This window comes from Kogia breviceps, chromosome 1 (assembly GCF_026419965.1).
Source record: "Kogia breviceps isolate mKogBre1 chromosome 1, mKogBre1 haplotype 1, whole genome shotgun sequence".
Lineage (NCBI taxonomy): Eukaryota > Metazoa > Chordata > Mammalia > Artiodactyla > Physeteridae > Kogia > Kogia breviceps.
Genome location: NC_081310.1, coordinates 197843587 through 197861927, shown reverse-complemented (window position 1 = coordinate 197861927; position 18341 = coordinate 197843587). Strand labels below are relative to the sequence as shown.

At 60.5% G+C, this 18341-nt stretch overlaps 2 protein-coding genes across 4 annotated transcripts; both read left to right on the top strand.

Moving 5' to 3' along the window:
- The first annotated feature begins 36 nt into the window (after positions 1–36).
- TAS1R1 (taste 1 receptor member 1) lies at positions 37–10492 on the top strand. Its single transcript, XM_067026400.1, is given in 11 exon segments — positions 37–1033; positions 2268–2369; positions 2876–2888; positions 3023–3313; positions 5218–5283; positions 5285–5868; positions 5871–5974; positions 6950–7070; positions 8863–9657; positions 9660–9787; positions 10217–10492. Coding segments are annotated over 11 exon segments (3024 nt in total). The 5' UTR covers positions 37–489.
- ZBTB48 (zinc finger and BTB domain containing 48) lies at positions 10254–17848 on the top strand. Of its 3 annotated transcripts, none has more exons than XM_067018424.1 (11): positions 10254–10353; positions 10948–11644; positions 12106–12347; positions 14508–14619; positions 15249–15341; positions 15722–15808; positions 16008–16162; positions 16612–16748; positions 16820–16984; positions 17214–17302; positions 17471–17848. In XM_067018424.1, the coding sequence occupies exons 2-11, from the start codon at positions 10955–10957 to the stop codon at positions 17765–17767; spliced, it is 2067 nt and encodes a 688-aa protein (XP_066874525.1). In that variant the 5' UTR covers positions 10254–10353; positions 10948–10954; the 3' UTR covers positions 17768–17848. The 3 variants fall into 3 exon arrangements, with proteins under 3 accessions (XP_066874525.1, XP_066874518.1, XP_066874511.1); XM_067018417.1 differs by having other exon boundaries at positions 10268–10353; positions 14505–14619; XM_067018410.1 differs by having other exon boundaries at positions 10268–10353; positions 10948–11728.
- The last annotated feature ends 493 nt before the right edge of the window (positions 17849–18341 follow it).

The following is an 18341-nucleotide window of genomic DNA, read 5'->3' as shown; positions in this document are numbered from 1 at the left end:
CGGCAGCGTCCCCGGGCCTCACCCGGCCCCTTGGAGGCTCAGGCCCTCTGGCGGTGGGGGCCGGATCTGGGGGCCGCCTGGGGCGACACCGGGGCCGGGTGTCCTAACGAAGACTCCATTTACATTATGCAAAAGCCCCACCCCGGCCGCCTGGAGAGGGAAAGTCAGATACCCGGAGTCCAAGGCCACCTCTCCGGAAATCCACCTAGGATTTTTTTTTGTCCTGCAGAGAAAGCTCCAGGATTGACGTTTTAAACAAAACCGGTCTATTTGAAGGGAGCAACCCTGTTTGTAACAAGGCGAAATCGGGATGATTTACTCAGAATTTCAATTTCAGGATACTGAGGACTGGTGTGGCTGTGTGGAGTTGCAAGTTTAACTCAAGGCCTTGTCTCACTGGGTAAACTGAGGCCCAGGTAAAAGGTTTTACAATCCTCAGCTCCCAGAGAGCAACCTTCCACACCCTGTTCCTCAAGACCCCCAGAGAAGATGTGTTCCAGCCTTCCTCTGCCCGCCCCCAAATACCAGGGCTCCCTTTCTGAGCCAGGTGAAGCCACAGGCAGCAGTGCAAGGACAGAACCCACAACCGTCCAGAGGAAGGGCCAGTGGGTGCCACCTGGTTTGCACCTGTGCCTTTACCCTGCCCGCTTCCTGAGGAGGACTCTGCAGACCCAGACGGTGGAGGCAAACAGCCCGGTTCCTACCACTGGGTTCCAGTCCCACCCCTTTCAAAGGCACGAAACTGGGAAGCATCTGGGCAGCTGCCGACCATTCGAATTAAACGGCCCAGCCTGGTCCCAGGGCGCGGCGCGGCCATGCCAGGCGCAGGGAGGTCTGGCCAGCGTGTTACTCTGGGGGTTGCGCCTCATCGGCCTGCAGCTTTCCCTCTCCTGCTGCTGGGCTTTCAGCTGCCACAGCACCGCGTCCTCCTCTGACTTCAGCCTCCCTGGGGATTACCTGCTGGCGAGCCAGTTTCCTCTCCACGGTGACCACCTAGGGGTGAGACGCGGACCCACAGTACCTTCTGTGACAGGTGAGTGAGGGGTCAGCAGAACTGTCACCTAGGGGGGCCCATGCCTACGGGCCCTCTGCCAGCCCCCCTCAGCAAGACTCTGCGCAGACAGTTCTGCCTCCGGGCTGACCGTCTGAGCTCCCTCCAGTCCCTCCCCAACCTGCAGGCGCCACCTTCAAGCGCTAGCGAGCCCCTTCCCTGGCACCTTGTAATACAGTTTCCACTTTGTAATATGTCCTTATGCCCCGGCTGTTAGAGTCCTTTGTCTTTTAATTCCATGCCAGTTGTTTCCTGGCTCTGTGATGTAACTAGATGGCAGGGGTTAAGCAAGCATGGCCTTTCCCCTCCTCCGTCTCCTCCCCCACCCCATTCCTCCCCAAGTTCACACTCCTTAGTCTCCCAGATGGCAAGTACGGTCCTCCAGGGGAGGCTTCCCCGCTATGTGGGGACACATAGCAGTAGATGCTTCAAGAGCTTGGCAAAGATAAATTAGGTTGGTGTCTTCATGAAGTCAACAGTCTAGGTAGAAAAAACAATGGCTTTTCTTCTGAAGAAGATAGTTGCTTGCCATTCATACAAGTATTAGATTCGGGCAGCTTGAAGATGTATCATGGCTCAGCAGTAGGATGCCCGAAACATGAAGCACACCGACAGCCAGCCCAGGAGGAAGGTTCTGGAAAGCCTGGTGCAGGAGGACTGGCCCAAAGAGCTACAGGTGGGAGCCTGGGAAGAAAAGACTTGAGGGAGGAGGAGACGTATGAAAACCAGCTTCAGATAACTGAAGGGCTGTCATGGGCAGGAGGTACTGCATTTCCTTCCAGTGACTCAAGGACAGAAGTGATAGGAACGGGTGGGAGAGCGTAGCAACAAGCAGAGAGGCCGGGCAAAGGAACAGCCTGGCACACTCCCCAAAGCAGGGCTGAATCATGTGCCCAGTGTGCCCTTGTCAGTGTTTCCCAGAGAGGCCGTGAGGAACACAGGCCCTCACCACAGGCACGAGTGTCCCAGTGAAAGGCACTAGTTAAACAAGGTTAAGCACGGACTGTGGCTAATTTAATGTGTCACCTTGGCTAGGGCCTGGTGCCCAGTTGTTTGCTTAAACACCAGTCTAGATGTTGCTGTGAAGGTATTTTTAGGCTTGATTAATATTTATCTATTTTTCTTTAAGATTTTTTTGGACGTGGACCATTTTTAAACTCTTTACCGAATTTGTTACAATATTGCTTCTGTTTTACGTTTTGTTTTTTTTGTCCAGGAGGCATGTGGCATATTAGCTCCCAGCCAGGGATGGAACCCACACCCACTGCACTGGAAGGTGAAGTCTTAACCACTGGACCACCAGAGAATTCCCATAGACGTGGTTAACATTTAAATCAATAGACTGAGTAAAGCAGATTGCCCTCCATCATGTAGGTGGGCCTCATCCAAATAGTTGAAGACCTTAAGAGAAAAGATGGAGGTCCCCGGAAAAAGAAAGAACTCCACCTTCAGCCTCGACTGCAAAATAAAGTCTTGTGGAAATTTCTAGCCTGCCCTGCAAATCCCAGACTAGCCAGCCCCCATAATCCCATGGGCTAATTCCTTAAAATAAACCTCTCTTGTTTGCTCTCTCTCTCACTCTGTCTCCCTCTCTCTATATGTATATATATATATATATATACATATATGTATGTATGTATCTCATCTTGGGTTCTGTTTCTCTGGAGAACCCTGGCAAATATAGCAGGTTTCTCTCCTGCAGGACTTGGGAGCCTTTCAGTGCTAACATGCTCATTGGGGGGGGAGGTGGGCGTGGTCTGTGTATTTCTCCAACTTGTCCCCTACCTCTCCGAAGGCCTGTCAACAGAACTGTGTGTGCCACAGGGTCCACACTGAGGTCATGGTTGTAGGGGGCTGAACAGATGACCTCAGAGGTTCTTTTCTACCCCCCAAGCCTGGGGTTTCCGGAGACCAGAGGGTCTCAGCAGGGCCTTTCGCCCTTTTCAGCTCTCAGCCTGGCTTTCCCTACAGGCCCAGCACCTTCAGTGGCCACGGCCGCCACCTCTTCCAGGCCACGCAGTTTGGCGTCGAGGAGGTAAACAACGCCACCATCACCCTGGGGTACGAGCCGTACGACGGCTGCTCGCAGTCAGCCAACGTGTTTGCCACGCTGAGCACGCCAGGGACGCGCTACGTGGAGAGCCCAGGAGACCCCTCCCACTACTCCCCCGCGACCGTGGCGGTGATTGGGCCCGCCGCCAGCCACCGCGTCGCCACCACTGCAGCCCTGCTGAGCCCCTTCCCGATGCCCCTGAGAAGCTGGCGCCCTGGCAGTTCGCTCATCTCCCCTCCTGCCAAGTCCAGTGTGGGCTGGGCTGGGTGGGCAGGAGCTGCCGTGCCTGAGGCCAGCCTGTGCTCCTGGACCTCCTGGGCGGTCACTGCTCATTGGTCACCTGCCCGGCATTCCTTCCTGTCCAAGCGCCGCTTCCGGGTCTCCCTGCTCAGTGCTCACTGGAAAATCCATTCTCCTCGGAAACCTCTGCCTGTCTTTCTCCTCCCGCTGTCTTATCACCTTTGTGCAGAACTGAACACCCTTCGTTTCCCACCCCCCCCCAGACTCAGGCTCAGAGGCGTGGCATCTGTCCCCGTGCGGGCCGGTCCCGTCCCTCCCCTCCTCTGCCCACCGACCTCTCCCTGGGCCTCCTCCTCCACCCACACGCGTGCCCTGTCCTCCTCTACCCTGCAGGCGCTTCCCCTCTCAGACCTGGCTGGCTGCCCTGGCTTCTCCAGAGTCCTCCATTGCTCTTTGCTTCCCCCTCTCTGCCTTTACTCCTCCCTCGGCCGCCCTGGATCTGCCCTTCTAGCCCGCGCTGGAAGGTGCAGGCTGGGTAGGGATGGGACGTGGTTCAGGTGGCCAGTCCGGAGGTGGAACCCAGCACCGTCTTGCTCAGGTGGGCTGCTGCGGGGCTGGAACCCGTGCCCCCTGCATTGAGAGTGTGGAGTCTTAACCACCGGATGGCCAGGGAAGTCCCTCCATTTGACCATTTTGACACTTTCCCTCAGCATTTATGACTCTTTCACTTGGGGCACTTCTTTCTTGGTCTCCTTTAGAGAATTCTGCGCCCCCCCCCCCATCTCCTCTGAGAAGGTGGTGACTCCCTAGGGCAGACCCCTCCCCTTCCCAGGCAGGCCGAGGACTGGGCTGAAATTCCCATCTCCACCTTCCTTCTGACTCCTGAGCACCAGCCTGACTTCCAGGTGCTCGCCCAGCACCCAGCGTCTCCACTTCATGGACCCAGCAGGGCCCCCGATGAACTTCCCTCCCCACGTAACACAAGCCTCTTGTCTTCCTGCGTCCCCTCCCCGGCCCATCTGGCAGAGTGACCTTCTCGAAGGAAGCCAGAAACCCTGCAGTCCTACTTTCACTCGCTTCCCTGCCCCGACGTTTAGCTCATCTCCACGGCCTCTGCCGGGGGTCGGTGAGGGAGGGGGCCCTCACCGCTGCCAGCTCTGTCCCTTCTTCTCTATGGCCACTGCCGCAGCTTTAACTGACCGCCCTCCCCTCTCATCTAGATGATTCCATCAGGTCCTAGGAGTTCTCCGTGACTCTGGCCTTGAGCCTTTTTTGTTGTTGTTAGTTCCCTGACCAGGGATGGAACTTGTGCCCTTAGCAGTGAAAGCTTGGAGTTCGAACCACTGGAGAGCCAGCGAATTCCCCTGGCCTTGAGCCTTTTTAGACACGTTCCTCACTGATCAGAGATACACTCCTAAAACACAAGTCTGATGTCACTTAGCCGCCTAAACGCTGAGGCCTCGGGATAAAGCCCCAGCCCCGCAGCAGGGGGCTAAGGCTTCCCGCCCTGACCAGACACACCTGCTCAGGCTCTCCTTCTTCCAGGATCCGACCTCCAGCCAAGTGGAAGTCCCTCAAGGGCCCCCCCACACACACACACGAACCGTTTGGCTCCCTGCACGCGGTTGTGGTCCCTTTGTCCACAGGACAGGTTCCCATTCTTCTCCCAGAAGTCTCCCTGGGGACCTGCTCCCTACCTGACGTGTAACCTGTTAGCCTCGTGGGTCAAGTGGTGCGCTCTGCTTGAGACCCTGGGCCAGGACCTTGTCTCCATCCTCCCCGTGTCCCCGCGCCCAGCACAGGGCTGGCACTGGGGGCCCTCATTCGAGGCTGATGCCACACTGAGCTTGCTGAGCTGAACCCCAGAGGGCAGCTATGATGCCAGCAGCGTGACGCTCGGTGTGAAGCGGCTCTCCCCCTCTTTTCTGCGCCCCTTCCCGTGACAAGCCCCGGGTGGAGACCCTGCCGCTGCCGCTGCGGAGGTTCGGGTGGGTCTGGATCTCCACGCTGGGCAGCGAAGGTGTCTACGGGCAGCTAGGGGTGCAGGCGCTGGAGGACCAGGCCACCCAGCAGGGCGTGTGCGTTGCCTTCAAGGCCACCGTGCCTCTCTCTGCCCAGCCGGGCGATGAGAGGATGCAGAGCACGACGAGCTGCCCGGCCCAAGCGAGGACCACGGTCGTGGGCGTCTTCTCCGGCAGACAGCTGGCCGGGGTGTTCCTTGAGTCCGTGGTGCTGGCCAAGCTGACTGCCAAGGTGTGGATCGCCTCAGAAGACTGGGCCATCTCCAGACACATCAGCAATGTGCCTGGGATCTGGGGCCTGGGCACAGTGCTGGGTGTGGCCATCCCACAGAGACGTGTCCCTGGCCTGAAGGCGTTTGAAGAGGCCTACAGTCCTGGGGCAGACAAAGGAGCCCTTGGGCCTTGCCTCAGGGGCTCCTGGTGCGGCAGCAACCAGCTCTGCAGAGAGTGCTGGGCTTTCACGGCACAGAAGATGCCCACACTTGCAGCATTCTCCATGAGCTCTGCTACAACGTGTACCAGGCTGTCTATGCCGTGGCTCATGGCCTCCACCAGCTCCTGGGCTGTGCCTCTGGAGTCTGTTCCAGAGGCTGGGTCTACCCGTGGCAGGTAAGGCACTTAACCTGCCCCTGGTACCCTATATCAGGGTGCTTTCCTGAGGCAAGCAGAGTGGTTCCTCTTCGGCTACCCTAAATGCAAGGGGTGGGGAACAAAGGTCCCCGACTGGAGGCTGATTCCTTCTCTGAGGCTCGTGTTCATCTTCTGTTCTCTGAACTGTGCCCCCCACCCACCCACCATGCCTCAGATCCAGGGCTTGAAACCTCTGCAAAGGGCTCCTTTGTTAGAGACTTCCTCTCAGGAGGCTGGATAGGAGGGTGAAGGGGCCTCCTAGGAGGGGAGAGAGCCTGAGGAAGGGACCAGAACTTCCAGGTGGGCTGAAACCACCCAGATGGAAGCTCAGCGAGGCCCCGTGCACTTGCTTCCTGGGCCATCTGGGTCCCGGTAGGTCCTGGAGGAGCAGCCTGGTCAGCTATGGCAGCGCCGTTACCCCTGTTTGTTTCAGCTTCTGGAGCAGACCCTCAAGGTGAATTTCCTTTTACACAAGGACATTGTGACATTTAATGACAACGGCGACCCCCTCAGCAGTCATACCTGCCTGGGACTTGAGGGGCCCCAACTGGACCTTCAGGGTCATCGGCTCCTCCTTGTGGTCTCCAGTTTGGCTATAGGCATAAATACGCTCAAAATCCAGTGGCATGGAAAGGACAACCAGGCATCAGGGACATGGTCACTCACTGGGTGACTGCCTGACAGGCAGCTTGGAGCACGGGGACAATGCTGACACAGAGCAGGAGAGGGGATCCCAGGTATCAGGCCACTGTGACTCTCCCCAGCCCTGCCAGGAAAGCTCCACAGGCTCACAGACAGAGGCCCGGTCGTCGCTGGTTCACACAACCAGAGGCTCTGCCCTGGGAGTAATCCGCGAAGGCGGATGCCCAGAGATCCAGTTTTTCATCCTAAGAGCGAGTGCCCCTTGAGCTGGGCCCCTCCGCACGGTTGCAGAACACCTGTGGCTTCTTGCAGGTGCCTCAGTCTGTGTGTTCCGGCGACTGTCCTGAAGGGCACCAGAAAGTGATCATGGGTTTCCACCACTGCTGCTTCGAGTGTGTGCTCTGTGAGGCCGGAACCTTCCCCAACGAGAGTGGTGAGTGACCCAGTGATGAATGGACAAACTGCCCAGCACTCCTAGGGTCTGTAGAGCAGAGGAAAGGACCTCCCTTGGGCCACACGTGCAGAACCAGGGCCCTGGGTCACTTTGCTGCCAGTTACGGACAGGTTGGGGGACACCTTCCATCAGACTGAATTCTGATGGAGCAGAAAGAAACAAGCAGTAGAAGGCCTCATATGTAGCTGAGTTTCTTTCTTTTCTTTTCTTTTCTTTCTCTCGGTTTTGGCTGCACTGGGTCTTAGTTGTGGCATGCAGGATCTTTCGTTGTGGCCCATGGGCTTCTCTCTAGTTGTGGCATGTGAGCTCAGTGGTTGCAGCATGTGAGCTTAGTTGCCCCGCAGCATGTGGGATCTTAGTTCCCTGACCAGGGATCAAACCCGTGTTCCCTGCATTGGAAGGCAGATTCTTAACCACTGGACCACCAGGGAAGTCCCTACCTGAGTTCTTTATTAGAGAGCTCCCAACCCAACGCCTACAAAGGCAATTTTATCCTAAATTCAACATATATATATATATGTATATATATACATGTGTGTGTATATATATATATACATATATATACGTATGTATGTATATTTTGTGTGTGTGTGGTACGCGGGCCTCTCACCTCACCGTTGTGGCCCCTCCTGTTGCGGAGCACAGGCTCCGGACGCGCAGGCTCAGCGGCCATGGCTCACGGGCCCAGCCGCTCCGCGGCCTGTGGGATCTTCCCGGACCAGGGCATGAACCCGTGTCCCCTGCATCGGCAGGTGGACTCTCAACCACTACACCACCAGGGACGCCCTCAACATATATTTAAAAAAATATTTATTTGGCTGCACTGGGTCTTAGTTGCAGCACATGGGATCTTTGTTGCCGTGTGCAGGATCTCTAGTTGTGGCACGTGGGATCTTTTAGTTGCGGCATGCGGGCTCTTAGTTGCGGCCTGTGGCATCTAGTTCCCTGACCTGGGATCAAACCCAGGCCCTCTGCATTGGGAGCTCACAGCCTTAACCACTGGACCACCAGGGAAGTCCCCCTAAATTCAACCTCTTTATCCAAACAGATGTGGCTATCTTTCCCTTTGTGCCCTCCCATGTTATCTGTATGAAGCCCCTTCTGTTGCCCACGCCAGTGACAGCTGACACCTTGAAGAGCTTGGCCTGAATGCAGATACTAGCATGTCTGCAGCAAGACAAAAAGCATACTGTATCCAGTGATGCAAGATCAAGACCAGAGAGCAAACGGAGGTAGCTAAGGGCTCAGCCCAGAGCTGGACTCCAGGGGCCACGTGCCTTCCTTTTACTTCCTTTTACTGTCTCTGCAGGCGTGGGAATGTAGCTCTTCTATCCTGAGAGTCAACTCAGAGAAACCACAGAGCAGCTGCTCAGGCAGGTGGATCTGGCTAGTGGGAGTGCTGGGGAGAGATAAAAAGACCCTTCTTTTGGGGCTGGCTGCTCACATTGGATCATAGCCTCAAGGTTATGTGGGTTAAGGCCCTCTCTACAGCCTCTTGGTTTGCAAACCCCTTCTGGGTTTCATGGGATCATGAGCCATACAGAACCCACCCAGGTGTCTTCACAATCTGTAATGAATGCAGGCATGTTGAGGAAACACTTGGCCTGGGGGCCCTCACTCAGGGCTACCCCCATCTTGCTGTGCCCGGCAGAGCCCAGCTCCTGTGCTGCAGCCCTCCCAGAACCTTGTGGGCTTGCACGGTCTCCCTTCCCTTCCCCATTCCTGCTTTGCTCACCCGGCTCTCAGGAACCCTCTCTGCCTTCCCTTCCAGACCCCTACAGCTGCCAACCTTGTGGGAGAGAAGAGTGGGCACCTGAGAGAAGCCAGACCTGCTTGCCATGCACCGTGGTGTTTCTGATTTGGCATGAGCCCATCTCTTGGGTGCTCCTGGCAGCTAATATGTTGCTGCTGCTGCTGGTGGCTGGGACTGCTGGCCTGTTTGCCTGGCACCTAGACACGCCTGTGGTGAGGTCTGCTGGAGGCCGGCTGTGCTTCCTCATGCTGGGCTACCTGGTGGAGGGGAGCTGCGGCCACCGTGGCTTCTTTGGGGAGCCCACGCTGCCCACACGCCTGCTGCGCAGAGGCCTCTTTGCCCTTGGTTTTGCCATCTTCCTGTCCTGCCTGACGATCCGCTCCTTCCAACTTGTGTTCATCTTCAAGTTTTCTGCCCAGGTACCTACCTTCTTCCGTGTGTGGGTCCAAAACCACAGTGCTGGCCTGTTGGTGGTGATCAGCTCAACAACCCAGCTGCTTATCTGTCTAATGTGGCTTGCAGTGTGGACTCCACTGCCCACCAGGAAGCACCAGCCCTTCCCCCAGCTGGTGGTGCCTGACTGCACAGAGGCTAACTCACCGGGCTTCATGCTGGCTTTCACCTACGATGGCCTCCTCTAGGTCAGCGCCTTTGCCTGCAGCTACCTGGGCAAGGACCTGCCAGAGAACTACCACGAGGTCCAATGTGTCACCTTCAGCCTGCTCCTCAACTTCGTGTCCTGGATCGCCTTCTTCACCATGGCCAGTGTCTACCAGGGCAAGTACCAGCCCACGGTCAACGTGCTGGCCGTGCTGGCAGCCTGAGTGGCGGCTTCAGCGGTTATTTCCTCCCCAAGTGCTATGTGATCCTGTGCCGCCCAGCTGGCCTCCACCCAGGACTACACCAGGCGCTGTGGCTCCACCTGACCAGTGGGTCGGGCAGGGTCAAGCCGGGGCAGGGTGGACTGGAAGTCTCCACTGCTCTCAGGGTTGAAGGTGGAATGGGGGGCGCCCAGGACCTGGGGTGTCCGGGAGGCCTCTGGGCTCCTCAGCCTTGGCTTGGGAAGCGTAAGCCCACGGGAGAGCTCAGTCCGGGCTGCGCTGGCTGCCAATAAAGAGGTGAAAGGTGCATCTTGGCTGTGCTTCCTCTCTAGGGCGAGGGTAGCGCGCTGTCTCTTCAAGCCTGAGGGCGCTGCGCGGCCGGGCTAACCGCAGCCGGAACCTCGGGACTCCAAGCGGGGGGGTAGTAGACTCAACGTCCAGCTTGGCGTTGCTAGGCAACCCAAGGAGGCGGGCCCAGTGACGAGGGAACGGAGCTGGCCCCGCCTTTCCATGCACCCCATTGGCTGTTATCTACGTGGTACCGCCTCCAGGGGCCGGAGGTAAAGGCTAGCGCCTCCGAGGCGTCCCGCCCCGGCCGGCGCGCTTTGACGTCACGTCCGGCGGCGGCGGCGGCGGCGGCGGCGTCGTCTCTGCACGGTCGGCCCGGCACTTACCGCCGGGGCAGTTGGTCAGTGGGGGCTGTGCAGGCGACCTGGCTTGGGGCCGGAGGCGTTGGCGTAGGGAGGACCGGACAGGGTGAGGAGGTCGGGAGGAACAGGGCGAGGGAGGGGGCGCTGTGGGCCGCGGTGGCTGTTGACGGAGTGTGACCGCGGCCGCCTTCCGCCCGGCCGCTCCGGACGTGTGGGCGCGGCGTGGGCTCCGTTCACCTGTCTGCAGCCGCCACCCTCCCCTGCGTCGGGCCCTCTCGCTGTGCCGGTCTGATGAGCTCGCGCTTATCCTCCGCCTCTTTTCTCAAACTTTTGATTTCTTCCCACAAGCACCCTTCCTGATTCTGTCCCCACCTAGTCCGCCTGCGCCTCCGCCACCACACTCTCTGGCCACCCCCGATATGGGCTGCTTACTTGGCCCCGGCCCCCAGGGATGCTTTCAGTCCGTTCCTGTGTCAGCTTGCACTTTCTAACCTTGGTCTAAGCCCTGGTTGTAATAAATGTGACTGAATAGAGTCTGCCTCCCCTTACCCTCTTCTCAGATTCAGGGGCTTTCTCTTACTACCCTTCGGTTGGACTGGTCAGGGGGTCACTGCTGCCTTTCTCCCTTTCAGACGGACCATGGACGGCTCCTTCGTCCAGCACAGTGTAAGGGTTCTGCAGGAGCTCAATAAGCAGCGGGAGCGGGGCCAGTACTGCGATGCCACCCTGGACGTGGGTGGTCTGGTGTTCAAGGCGCACTGGAGTGTCCTCGCCTGCTGCAGCCACTTCTTCCAGAGCCTCTATGGGGATGGCTCAGGGGGCAGTGTCGTCCTCCCTGCCGGCTTCGCTGAGATCTTTGGCCTCCTGCTGGACTTTTTCTACACTGGCCACCTCGCCCTCACCTCGGGGAACCGGGACCAGGTGCTCCTGGCAGCCAGGGAGTTGCGGGTGCCAGAGGCTGTAGAGCTGTGCCAGAGCTTCAAGCCCAAAGCCTCAGTGGGGCAGGCCCCAAGTGGCCAGAGCGGGCTGGGGAAAGCCGCCCCTCGGGATGTGAACAGCCACCTCAAGGAGCCGGCAAGCTTGGAGGAAGGGGACGTCTCGAGGACGCTGGGTCAAACCCCCAGGGATCCGGAGCTCAGTGGGAGTCCCAGCCTCCAGAGGCCCCAGCTTGGTCTCCGTGCTCAGAGTGAGAACCCCGCCTTCCTCCGTGGGAAACTCAAGCAGGCTCTGAAGCTTTGTCCCCCTGAGGACAAGGAGCCTGAGGATTGCAGAGTGCCCCCAAGGCCCTTTGAGGCTGAAAGTGTCCAGCTGCAGGGCGGGAGTAACGAGGTACTGTGCCCAGGATGCTGGAGCAGGGGAGGCAGGAGTGGGGAGGAGAGACTGGCGCTTTTCCGGGATAATCTGGACCCTAAGGTAGAATCTGTTTTGTGGGTTTAGAACAGATTTCCTCCAAGTGTAGGAAAAAAGCTCCATCCTGCCTCCTCAGGCTGACCTTTCTGCGCGTCGTGTTCTTGGGGTCGAGTGGGCGGCCTCAGGTGTTGCCCAGGATAGTGAAATCCAGGCGAACTTCCAGTTACCCACAAACAGAGCTCCTGCTCTTCAAACCCGAGACACTCCGATGCTGCCTGCCCTGGGACCCTGAAGGGAACCGTCACCGATGAAGGGACTTGTCTGGGGATGTGCCTGGGTGGGGGCTTGGGATGGAACTGGCTGCCCCGTAGACCCGCCCCCAGCACCCCTGCTGATTAATTTGGTGACCTCGCTCCTTCCTGCTGCCTCTTCTGCTTTAGTGGGAAGTGGTGGTTCAAGCTGAGGATGATGGGGATGGCGATTATGTTTCTGAGACTGAGGCTGTGCCGACCAGGAGGAAATCAAACGTGATCAGAAAGCCCTGTGCTGCCGAGCCGGCCCTGAGTGCAGGTTCCCGGGCAGCCGAGCCTGCTGAGAACAGAAAAGGTACAGCGGTGCCGGTTGAATGCCCCACATGTCATAAAAAGTTCCTCAGCAAATATTATCTAAAAGTTCACAACAGGTAAACGTTCTGTTTTTCTATTTTCTTTTCCCATCTGCTGTTCCCGTGTTGGGGGAGGGGGCCTGCATCCCCACTTCTGGGCCGCGTAGGGGCCAGGGGCTCCATCTCAGACCCACAGAGCGCCTGGCATTGGTGTCCTCTGGCCTTCGGGGAGTGAGCACCTGACCTTGGTTGGCTTCCTTCTTCCTCGCCCTCCTGCGAGCCCTCTGCTTGGAGCGGGTCTGTGGACACCTTAGCGACAGGTTCCATGTGCTGTGGACATGGACCTCCGTCTGGCTTTTCCCAGGGGGGTGAGAGAAGGCTGTGGCCCCGCGCTGTGGCTGTGGCCTGGCTGTGCGGGCTTTGGGCCAAGATGTCAATCTTTAGGGTTGGTGCCACCCACATTCTGGGGACAGGTTAGCTCTGATGTGTCAGCAGAGCACGAGAGACCATTCGTCTAAAGCTGCCGTGTCCCATAAGGTAATCAGATGCCACACGAAGCTATTTTAATTTAAAATCGAAGTAATTAAAATTAAGTAAGTTCATTTCCTCAGTCACACTAGCTGCATCTCAGGGGCTCAGTAGCCACGTGTGGTCCCAGCTGCCGAATGCGACAAGATGGACATAGAACGTTTCCATCCCAGAGCTTCCTTTTGGAAGGTGCTGCTCCAGGGGCCTTGCTCTCTGCGGGGCCTGCAGGGGCGGCAACTAGGTGACACACCTTCTAGTCCCGCCCCTCCTTAGCCCAAGATATCACTTGGTGTGATTTCTTGCCAAGCCAGGCTGGGCCATACATGTTTTCTCAGTATGACACTCTCAGAAGCCACTGGCGACCGAAAGGAGTTGGAACTGGGGCTGAAGCCCATTCGCTGTCCCTGCTCTGGGGGCAGCTGCTGCCAGTGGAGCCTTTGGGGAAGTCACCCTGGGGTGAGCCGTGTCTGCCTGGATACTCTCCCAGTGTAAGACTTGGGTGCAGGCACCGACCCCATCCTTACCTTGGGCTGCAGGCTGCTAGACCGGCCCTGAGAACTGGGAAGGGGTGATGGCCTCCTGAGGTCTTTGGGACGGGGGACAAGGACAGTCAGCATCGCAGCAGAGGATAAGAGGAGTGGATGGCCCCTGGCAGGTTGTCGGCGCTCTCCCCACGCCTCTCCCGGGCTCTGAAGTCAGGGTTCATTTAGCTCATTCAGTGAGCTGCCTGCCCGGTGGCTGGGAGCACGGATACCTTAGTGAACAGAACAAAGAGGCCTTGTGGAGCTTGCCTTCCAGCAGGGCGATGAGATCCTGAACTACCAGATAAGAGACTCTGCAGTGCGATGAAGGCCACGGGAAAAAGAAAAGGACAGAAGGACAGCGGTGCCAGGGGGCTGGGGAGTTCAGGGTGGGGTCAGGTCGTGTTTGTAAAGAAAGGAGATAATCCAGCAGACTCAAAGGAAGTGAAAAAGTTTGCCCAACGGATGGCTGGGGAGAGCGCTCTGGGTCAGAGAGGGGCCAGAGCAGAGGCTCTGGGGTGGGAGGGAGCCAGCAAGGTAAGGGGCAGGCCAGCAGTGCCCTCACACGCCCCTAGGCCTTTCTCAGGGTGAGATGCCAAACGTTAGAGGGTTGTGAGCAAAGAGGCGATGCGATCTGGTTGTACTGAGGGCCTGTCTGGCTCCTGAAGCGGAAACCCAACGGGAGGTAGGCGTGGAGCACGGGATGGGTAGGAGGCCCAGGCGGCGGCGGCCCAGGGATGGCATGGCCGCGCTAGATGGTAGCATGGAGGCCAGGTGAGGTGGTCAGCTTCTGGCTGTGGTTTTGAAGGCTGAGCCTGTGGAAGTTCTAGGCGGACTGCGTGGTTTCTCCAGGGAGTCAGGGCCCCGGGATCATTTCTGTCTTCGGAGAGATGCTGGTGGCTGGGCGTCCCCATCGGCCTGTGGCTCTGGGGCGGCCCCTCCAGCGTGGAGCTGTGCCGTGCCCTCCCTCGCAGAGTCTCCGGGAGGGAGGAGGGTTTGTGCGCTCACCCCTGCAGCTTCACCAGCTGGGCCTGGCCGAGCCTCGTGGGGAGCCTCCGGCGTCGGCCCAGGTCCAGTCTTCCTCTGCTGCGGAGCACAGCGCTGTCGGCAGAGGCGCTGGAGGGGGCCTGGGGGAGGGAGGGCGGCAGGCCCGCTCAGCCCCGACACCCCCCGTGGCTTCTCCCAGCAGGAAACACACTGGGGAGAAGCCCTTCGAGTGTCCCAAATGCGGGAAGTGTTACTTCCGGAAGGAGAACCTCCTGGAGCACGAAGCCCGGAACTGCATGAACCGCTCGGAACAGGTAGTTGGGGGCCGGCCCGGGTCCTGGTGGGCAGGGCGCGCTGGCCTCTGTCTCTCTGCCACCTGGGAGGGGCCCCCAGGGGACTGGCCTAGACGGGACTGTAAACTCAAGAGCTGCAGGGTGCTTGGATATCATCGGGTCCACTTCCTGGCACAGGTGGCCGGGGACACAGGTCCCAAGGGCAGGTGGCACAAGCCCAGGAGGGACTTTGTAGGAGGCAGTTTGGGTTTGCCTGCCTGGGCCCCTGGGCTTTGGAGAAGGGGTACGTCGGTGGGGGGGTGGCTGCTGAGAAGGGCCACCTGGCCACCTCCCCCCACCCCCCTGGCTGGCCTGTGTGACTCCCCGCCCCCACCTCTTCCTAGAGGCTTGTCGCCTGCAGGCTGCGGCCCCGTCCCCAGCCTGGCCCCCAGCCTGGCCCCCAGCCTGGCCTGGTGGGCTTGCAGCGTTCAGCGAGGGTCAGCGTCAGGGCAAGCAGGTTACGTGTTGCCCTCTTCCACCCTAGCGCCGCCCCCCCCCGCCCCCCCGCCCCGGCAGACTCCTCCCGGCAGCGAGTGGAAGCCCCGGCCGAGGCTGCCGTTGAGGCAGAGGCCCCCGCTGACACCGGTCTCGCTTGCCCCTCACGCTGCCAGGTCTTTACGTGCTCCGTGTGCCAGGAGACATTCCGCCGGAGGATGGAGCTGCGGGTGCACATGGTGTCCCACACGGGGGAGATGCCCTACAAGGTCAGGTTCGGCTTGTCCCCAGGGCTGGGGGCCGAGGGGCGGCCCCAGGGTCCCTCCTGCCTAGCCCTTTACCTGGGACGGTGTCGGGGGGCCTCCGCCTCGCCAGCCGTCGAGGAGCCCTGCCTTCCCTGCCCGTGCCTGGTGTCTGGTACTCCCGTATCTCTGGGCGGGGCTGCTGTTTCTTTCCGCAGAGGGCAACCTCAGCCTCGGCGTGGGTGCAGCACCAGAGGCCCTCCGCAGTGTGGCCTTCACACCGGGTTGGGGAGCCTCCCGCACCTCGGGCTGTGCCCTGCCCTTGGGTTCCCGCCCTGGCAGCCTGGGGGTGACCGGGGCTCTGTTGGTGTCGGCGGCCTCAGAGGTGATCGTGGCCTGTCTTGCAGTGCTCCTCCTGCTCGCAGCAGTTCATGCAGAAGAAGGACCTGCAGAGCCACATGATCAAGCTGCACGGAGCGCCCAAGCCCCACGCGGTAAGTGCCAGGCCGTGCTGAGGGCCCTGAGCACCGGGGCCGGGCACGCCGATGCCGGGCGCCAGCACGGTGAAGGCGGCCGTGCCTGCGTCCAGAGTGGGCGGGCAGTGCGGTTTCCGCCGTGAGGGGCCCAGGGGGTTCCGTGGGGCTCCGGGCAGCCCTCCCTCCTGACTCTCGCCCTGCTCACCCTGTCCCTTAGTGTCCCACCTGCGCCAAGTGCTTCTTGTCCCGGACGGAACTGCAGCTGCACGAGGCTTTCAAGCACCGTGGGGAGAAGCTATTTGTGTGTGAGGAGTGCGGCCACCGGGCGTCGAGCCGAAATGGCCTGCAGATGCACATCAAGGCCAAGCACAGGTGGCTGTGGCCCGTCTTCCCCCAGGGCCTGGCCCTGCTGCTGCCCCCAGGCCCGCGGGCGGGCTGGGAAGGCAGAGTTTGCCGCCGCGCACCTGGAGTGCCCCCCACCCTGAGTCTGGTGCCGGCAGCCTTTCTGGGTGGGGACGCCTGCGGGATGAGCAAGCCCGCGGGGCCGCCGAGGCTGGGGGGCGGGGATTTCAGGCAAGACCAGGCTCCCTACCCCCTCCCGGGGCAGCTTCTCAGTTTCCCGATGCAGCTCTCCCAGCCCTGCCCGAGCCCTTTCTCCACCAGGCAGCTCGCAGCAGCCCGGCCCGTTCCCAGAGGCTCAGGCCGGCCGGCTTCAGCCTTGCCTGTTTCCGTGGCTCGGGCCGGCCGTGTTCCCAGCTGCAGTGGCGCCAAGGGGGCCGCTTCCCTGGGTGACGCCTCTGCCTGTGTCCCCACCTGGACAGGAACGAGAGGCCGTACGTCTGTGAGTTCTGCAGCCACGCCTTCACCCAGAAGGCCAATCTCAACATGCACCTGCGCACGCACACAGGCGAGAAGCCCTTCCAGTGCCACCTCTGCGGCAAGACCTTCCGCACCCAAGGTAAGGCAGGCCGTCCCCTCCCTGTCCTGGGGCGGAGGCCCGGCGGCTGAGCCCTCACCTGGTCCCCGCAGCCAGCCTGGACAAGCACAACCGCACCCACACCGGCGAGAGGCCCTTCAGCTGTGAGTTCTGCGAGCAGCGCTTCACGGAGAAGGGGCCCCTGCTGAGGCACGTGGCCAGCCGCCACCAGGAGGGCCGCCCGCACTTCTGCCAGATCTGTGGGAAGACCTTCAAAGGTGCCTGGGCCCGTGGAAGGCCATCGCCCTTGGCCCTGCCCCGGGTGAACCCCGGGTGGGGGAGAGAGGGCGGGAGGGGCTGTCACAGGTTCCTCCGGAGGCCCCTGGCAGCAGTGACCTCAGGGTGGCGCCCGAGAGCCTGGCAGGGCCCAGAACCACTGCAGGCTGTGTCTCCTCTCCGTGCTGGAGCCCTGCTCCGGCCCCGACACTGGACCCTTCCCTCCTGCAGCCGTGGAGCAGCTGCGTGTGCACGTGAGGAGGCACAAGGGGGTCAGGAAGTTCGAGTGCACTGAATGCGGCTACAAGTTCACCCGGCAGGTAGGCCTGGGGCCGGCCTCCTCCCGCCCCCGCCCCCGCCCCCAGGCCCCTGAGCCCCGCCCCCAGGCCCCTGAGCCCCGCCCCCAGGCCCCTGAGCCCCGCCCCCAGGCCCCTGAGCCCCGCCCCCAGACGCCTCTGTGCCCCGCCTGATCACCCCCTCCCTGCTAGGCCCACCTGCGGAGGCACATGGAGATCCACGACCGGGTGGAGAACTACAACCCACGGCAGCGCAAGCTCCGGAACCTGGTCATTGAGGACGAGAAGATGGTGGTGGTGGCGCTGCAGCCGCCCGCCGAGCTGGAGGTGGGCTCGGCTGAGGTCATCGTGGAGTCGCTGGCCCAGGGCGGCCTGGCCTCCCAGCTCCCTGGCCAGAGACTGTGTGCGGAGGAGAGCTTCTCGGGCCCGGGAGTCATGGAGCCCGCGCTCATCATCACGGCCGCCATCCCCGGGGACTGCGACACGTAGTCCTCCCCTCCTCGCCAGCGACCCCCGGCCTGCAGCCCACTTGGCTCCATCCCCCAATAAACCACATGGCTTTGGACTCGATGGTTCTGGCCCATCCAGCGGCCCGTTCCCCGGGAACCTGGGCTCCAGGGAGGTGCTGCTTTCCCACCTTGTCCTCTAGAAGAAACAGTGTTCTGCCCGATGCTGCGTGCACCCCGGAGCTCGGCCAGCAGGAGACCCCAGCCAAGTGAAACGTGGGCAGGTACCTTTGGGGGACAAGCCTCTGGCCCAGGGCGCTCTCATCTTTCTCCATCTGGCTTTTAGAACCGGGATCAGTGGCCAGGGCCCTGCCGATGGTGGCTGGCCCAAGACGGGGGACCCCGTTACTCTGCAGCCAAGTGGGTCTGGGAGCCTGAGGACAGTCAGGCTTGTGGCTAAGCGTGCTCTGGACCCTGGCTGGTGGCATGACCACGGACACGACCTTTCCCTGGGGGAGAAGCTTGGTTTGCTTGTTCAGGAGGCTGGCTTGGCACACAGCCAGGGCCAGGCCTAGAACGGCGAGAGGCCCCGGTGGTACCCAGGTCCTGCAGCCTTG

What these genes read in the sequence shown, in the direction of transcription:
- ZBTB48 (XM_067018410.1), top strand. Translation starts at nt 10,955, where the DNA reads ATGGACGGCTCCTTCGTCCAGCACAGTGTAAGGGTTCTGCAGGAGCTC. An exon ending in GCATGAACCGCTCGGAACAG is followed by an intron (nt 14,620 to 15,248) that starts GTAGTTGGGGGC and finishes TCACGCTGCCAG; the next exon opens with GTCTTTACGTGCTCCGTGTG. An exon ending in CGGGGGAGATGCCCTACAAG is followed by an intron (nt 15,342 to 15,721) that starts GTCAGGTTCGGC and finishes CCTGTCTTGCAG; the next exon opens with TGCTCCTCCTGCTCGCAGCA.